General features: G+C 41.4%; 1 protein-coding gene across 2 annotated transcripts in view; it reads left to right on the forward strand.

Annotated features, from left to right (window-relative positions):
* The window catches only part of FAM118B (family with sequence similarity 118 member B), a 37,046-nt gene that overhangs the window by 29,984 nt on the left and 1,491 nt on the right, over positions 1–5,571 (forward strand). For both annotated transcript variants that reach the window (XM_023516788.1, XM_003795889.3), the window contains exon 6: positions 458–743. In XM_023516788.1, coding sequence (XP_023372556.1) covers positions 458–743 — 286 coding nt within the window. The remainder of the gene's footprint in view (positions 1–457; positions 744–5,571) is intronic.

Raw genomic sequence — 5,571 nt, forward strand, 5'->3', positions numbered from 1 at the left:
TCTGTGTATGTCCACTGGGAGCATGTAAACTGTGTCAGTCCTGCTCTGTGTATGTCCACTGGGAGCATGTAAACTGTGTCAGTCCTGCTCTGTGTGTGTCCACTTGGGAGCTGTGGACTCTGTGTCAGTCCTTCTCTATGTCCACTTGGGAGCCTGTGGACTCTGTCAGTCCTGCTCTGTGTGTGTCCACTTGGGAGCCTGTGGACTGTGTGTCAGACCTGCTCTGGGTGTGTCCACTTGGGAGCCTGTGGACTGTGTGTCAGACCTGCTCTATGTGTGTCCACTTGGGAGCCTATGGACTGGGTTAGACCTGCTCTGTGTGTGTCCACTTGGGAGCCTGTGGACTGTGTGTCAGTCCTGCTCTGTGTGTGTCCACTTGGGAACCTGTGGACTGTGTCAGACTTGCTCCATATGTGTCTTCACAGTGTCATTAATACATTGTTTCTTTCCCTTCAAGAGAGAGATTCAGAAACTGTATGAAAACAAGTCATTTCTTTTCTTGGGCTGTGGCTGGACTGTGGATGACACCACTTTCCAGGCCCTTTTCCTGGAGGCTGTGAAGCATAAATCTGACTTAGAACATTTCATGCTGGTCCGGAGAGGAGATGTAGATGAGTTCAAGAAGCTTCGAGAAAACATGCTAGACAAAGGTATCAAGGTTATCTCCTATGGAAATGACTATGCTGATCTCCCAGAGTATTTCAAGCGACTGACACGTGAGATCTCCACCAGGGGTAGATCAGGTGAGATGCCTTTTGGGACTGAGGGAGCCCAGAGGGCAACAGCTTTTCAGCCTTTTGTGTATTTGTGATGCGTAAAGTCATCGGTGCTGTGACACCGGACCAAATTGTGGGGGATGCCACGGTTAGTCTTCAGGTTACACTAAAATATCATTTAGATAATAGGAAAGTGGGCAGAAAGTATTACTACAGTAGTTCAGTATAGAAGCAGGAGGAATAAAGAAAATATATGTAAAGATGTTCATCACTAGTTATCAGTGAAATGCAGTTGGAATTTAGGTTTCAAAATAGAGAATAATCACTGAGTTTTCTCTAAGGCTATGAAGAAAGAAATTTAGAGGATGGCACCAGTGGCTCAAAGGAGTAGGGTGCTGGCCCTATATGCTGGAGGTGGTGGGTTCAAACCTAGCCCCAGCCAAAAACTGCAAAAAAAAAAGAAATTTAGAAATTTATTCCTGCAGTATTGGTGGGAAGGTGAAGTTAGTACAGCTTTTATGAGGACAAATTTAAATTAGGTATCAAATTTTAAAACCCTTGATTCAGAAATCCTATCAGTACAATTTATCCTGGAAGAAGTTTCTCATAAGGAGGAAATTGGGAGATTGTATAATCACACAGTTGTACAGAAATGCACATGAGAAGATGTAACCTCTATAATGGCAACAAATTGAAAAAGGAACCTAAAATGTGCCAATCAGTAGGGGATTCTTTAGATACACTAATATGTATTAAATTGATGGAACGTAATGAAGCCATAAAAGGAAAATTTTTTCCACTAGCACAAAAGGATGTCAGGCCCTGCAGGCATGACCTACCCTCACTCTCAGCAGCCCTGGCCACTGAGGGCAGGTGCTGTTCAGATGCTGCACATAGGATGCACTCTGCTCTCACATGTTAAATTCACAGAGGAACCTGAATACAAAGGAAAATGGTTTGGAACAGTGGGAGTTAGCAGTTTTGCATAGGAAGTTTGGGGACATATTCACTGTAATCAGCCTGAAGTTAGGACATTTTTTTTTTGAGACAAAGTCTCACTCAGTTGCCCTGGGTTGAGTACTGTGGTGTCATAGCTCACAGCAACCTCAAAGCTTGGGCTCAAGTGATTCTTTTGCCTCAGCCTCCCAAGTAGCTGGGACTGCAGGTGCCCACCACCATGCCAGACTATTTTTAGAGACAGGGTCACACTCTTGCTCAGACAGGTCTCAAACTCCTGAGCTCAAGCACTTCCAGCCCCTAGAGTGCTGGGATTACAGGCACGAGCCACTGCACCCGGCCTAGAATTAAATAAGACATATTTGGTGCTTTGGAAAATGTGAAAGCTGCTAGTGAATGTTGTTCTCCTTTATCAGAAGGAACTGAAATTAATGAGGTTCTTGAAGAAAATCCAGAATTTGTCAACAAATTGATAAAGATGGGTCACTGACCAAGATGACACTGAGGAATCCCTCAGAACTAGATGAACTGAGTGAAGAAGCCTCTGTGAAATACATAAAGTCTATTGAGTGGAAGCAGAAACCCTAAATAAACTAGCGTGGAATAATTTAAAAGAGAAAAAGAGCATCTAACATACTAGTGAAAGGAAAAAATAAATATCTGGAAATGATTACTAAATCAGCTATGGTTATCTTTATGCAGTGGATTTGAAGTGTTGATTTTTTTTTTTATTTTTTATTTCTATGTTAGCATTTTGTTCAGTGATTACTTGTTATATTTGCAAACAGAAGACAAACTTTATACATGCTATTTGGAAACTATGGTGGTGGTGAAGTCAGTGGTTTTGGTATCACTTCCTTGATATTTTACCTCCACGTTCTCACAACAAAGAGCAAAATGGCTGTTAAAGGTATGGGTTATTGGTTTGGCGCCTATTGCTCAACCGGCTAAGGCGCCAGCCACGTACACCTAAGGTGGCGGGTTCGAATCCCCAGCCCGGACCCGCCAAACAACAATGACGGCTGCAACCAAAAAATAGCCGGGCGTTGTGACGGGCGCCTGTGGTCCCAGCTACTTGGGAAGCAGAGGCAGGAGACTCACTTGAGCCCAGGAGTTGGAGGTTGCTGTGAGCTGTAATGCCACGGCACTCTGCCCAGGGGGACAGCTTGAGGCTCTGTCTCCAAAAAAAAAAAAAAAAAAAAAAAAAGGCATGGGTTATTAATGGCTACTGGCAGATTCCCAATAACCCTACAAAATGCAGACAGTTTTGGTGTCAGCTAAATTGGAGATTGCTTTTTAAAACCTCACACTGAGTAAAGCCAGGTTTCAAGATAAGACCATTGCGACTCAACCATCTTGTTCCTAAGAAACTTTGCTGCCACAGAATATACTCCTGAAAAGTTATATATTAGTATTTTCATGGATAAATTGTATCTTCAGAGCCTATTAGTACAGGTAATTTAATATATAAATAAATTAGTTTTCCTGAATCTAATGATTCTAAATTTCTTTTCTGAATCAGATGGCTTCAGGCGGAATTCTCCCATAATGAAAAATTCCACAAGCTCTTCCTTGTCTCTGATTTGACAAAACAAGACTTTTTTTTTTTTTTTTGAGACAGTTTCACTATGTTGCTCTCAGTAGAGTGCTGTGGCATCACAGCTTCATAGCAACCTCAGACTCTTTGGCTTAAGCAGTTCTCTTGGCTTAGCCTGGGACTGAGTAGCTGGGACTACAAGCGCCCACCACAACGCCCACTGTTTTTTGTTGCAGTTGTCTTTGTTGTTTAGCAGGCCTGGACCAGGTTTGAACTCACCACCCTCCATGTATGTGGCTGGCGCTGTAACCACTGGGTTACAGGTGCCAAGCCTGACAAAACAAGACTTAAAAATTACCATCAACATCTGAACACCACAAACTATGCCTAGCCTTCCTCCAGAAGGTTTGCAAACTCCTTAGAAAAACAAACTTTTGCTTTGTCTCTTTTGTGAAAACTGTATGCCACTCTTTCTCGGGAATAGATTTTTCTGGTATCCTGTAATAGTCCAGACTCTTCTGCTGCTGTTTGTCCATACTTGAGACTTTGAGCGGGCTTTTCTGCTGGATGTGTTCCATTTCACTTACAGGAGACACATACCCAAGTTCTGCATACTTTTCTTGATCTGTATTTTGAGATCTTCTACCCAGGAAAGATGTTAAAATTTAAAACAACAAAATAATGTCTGGGCAACTCTTTGTTGCACTAAATCTCAGAAATACTGTGGGATGGCAAACTTCTGTTAACTAGCTTTGTAGTTTTCCTACCAGAGTGGCCTTCCCCAAAGTTTTGTCATGAAGGTATTGCGTATTTTTAAAATTCAGGGATTTTCAGTATGGCCAGGGCCTTTACTAAAATGGTCAGCTGAGTTTGTAGTTTGGAATCCAGAAGAGCAGTTTTAGGTTAAATCATCATTTTGAGGTGCATCAAGCTTATCCTCCAATCCTTCATTACATTGCATCTTTTAGATAGAAGCAGATGAGAAGATGCAGACGTTTTACGGGTCTATTCTAATTCTGAGCATTTGTTATGTACCTGGCATTGTGCCCTGTGCTCACTGTGCCTGGTGAAAATGTCTTCAAAAGCTTCTGTAGTATTTTCTGTCAAGTCTGAGAGGAAAAAAAAAAGATTCTGTAGTATCTAATACATATATTTCAGAAAAAGTCAAGTAATGGGGAAAAGAAAAATAATTCTTAAAAATTTATTACCACGCCAGCAGTTATTTTGGTGTATTTCTCACAATTTTTTCTATGCATTTTTTTCATACTGAAAAAGTACACGATTTTAAATTTCGTAGTATATCATGTTTTCCCACATTGCTGTAGTCTTTCCCTGTTAATTGACTTAATTTTTATTTTTTCCATTTTTTTCATGAGTTGGGGTCTCACTCGCTCAGGCGAGTCTGGAACTCCTGAGCTCAAATGATTATCCCTCCTCACCCTCCCACAGTGCTGGGATTATAGGTGTGAGCCACCACGCCCGGCTAATTTTTATTTTTAATTGACTTAATGTTATATTCCAGTGTGGATGTCATAATTTACCTAATTATTGCTAATTTGTCTTTTTCCCCAGTTTTCTGTGTTGTAATATTGCAGAGACTGACATATTCACCCCTACAGTTGTTCCTTATGCCAGTAATTCCTGGTGTTGAATTCTCAGTGTACTTAAGCTAAAGGATGTGGACATCTAACAGTATTGCTAAATTGCTTTCCAAGAGGGGAATATGAAGTTGTGTGTTTGGGTACCAGGTTTATACTCTCATTGGCCATATTTATCATGATTATTTTCTTCTCTCTCTCTCTTTTTTTTTAAACTATGTCATCCTGGGTAGAGTGCTGTGGAGTCACAGCTCACAGCAACCTCAGAATCCTGGGCTTAAGCAATTCTCTTGCCTCAACCTCCCAAGTAGCTAGGACTACAGGGACCCACCACAACACCCGGATATTTTTTGGTTGTAGTTGTCATTGTTTGGCAGTCCCAGGCTGGGTTCAAACCCGCCAGCTCTGGTGTATGTGGCTAGCACCTTAGCTGCTAAGCTACAGGCACCGATCCAATTTTCTTCTCTTCTGTTTAGTTTTATACTAAACCGTTATCTATGGCAGTGTTGTCCAGTTGAATTTCTTGCAATCATAAAAGTACTCTATAATCTTCACTGTCTAATACTGTATACACAAGCCACATTGGGTATTAATTTTTAATTGACTGAATATTATATTCCAGTGTGGATATTATCATTTACCTAATTATTGCTCTAGGTTAGGCAGTTTGAAACAAGGCTGTGACTGAGGAATGCAGGTTTTTTTTTTTTTTTTTTTTGAGACAGAGCCTCAAGCTGTCCCCCTGGGCAGAGTGCCGTGGCAT

Source organism: Otolemur garnettii, unplaced genomic scaffold (assembly GCF_000181295.1).
Source record: "Otolemur garnettii isolate 467f Iridium unplaced genomic scaffold, OtoGar3 scaffold00097, whole genome shotgun sequence".
Lineage (NCBI taxonomy): Eukaryota > Metazoa > Chordata > Mammalia > Primates > Galagidae > Otolemur > Otolemur garnettii.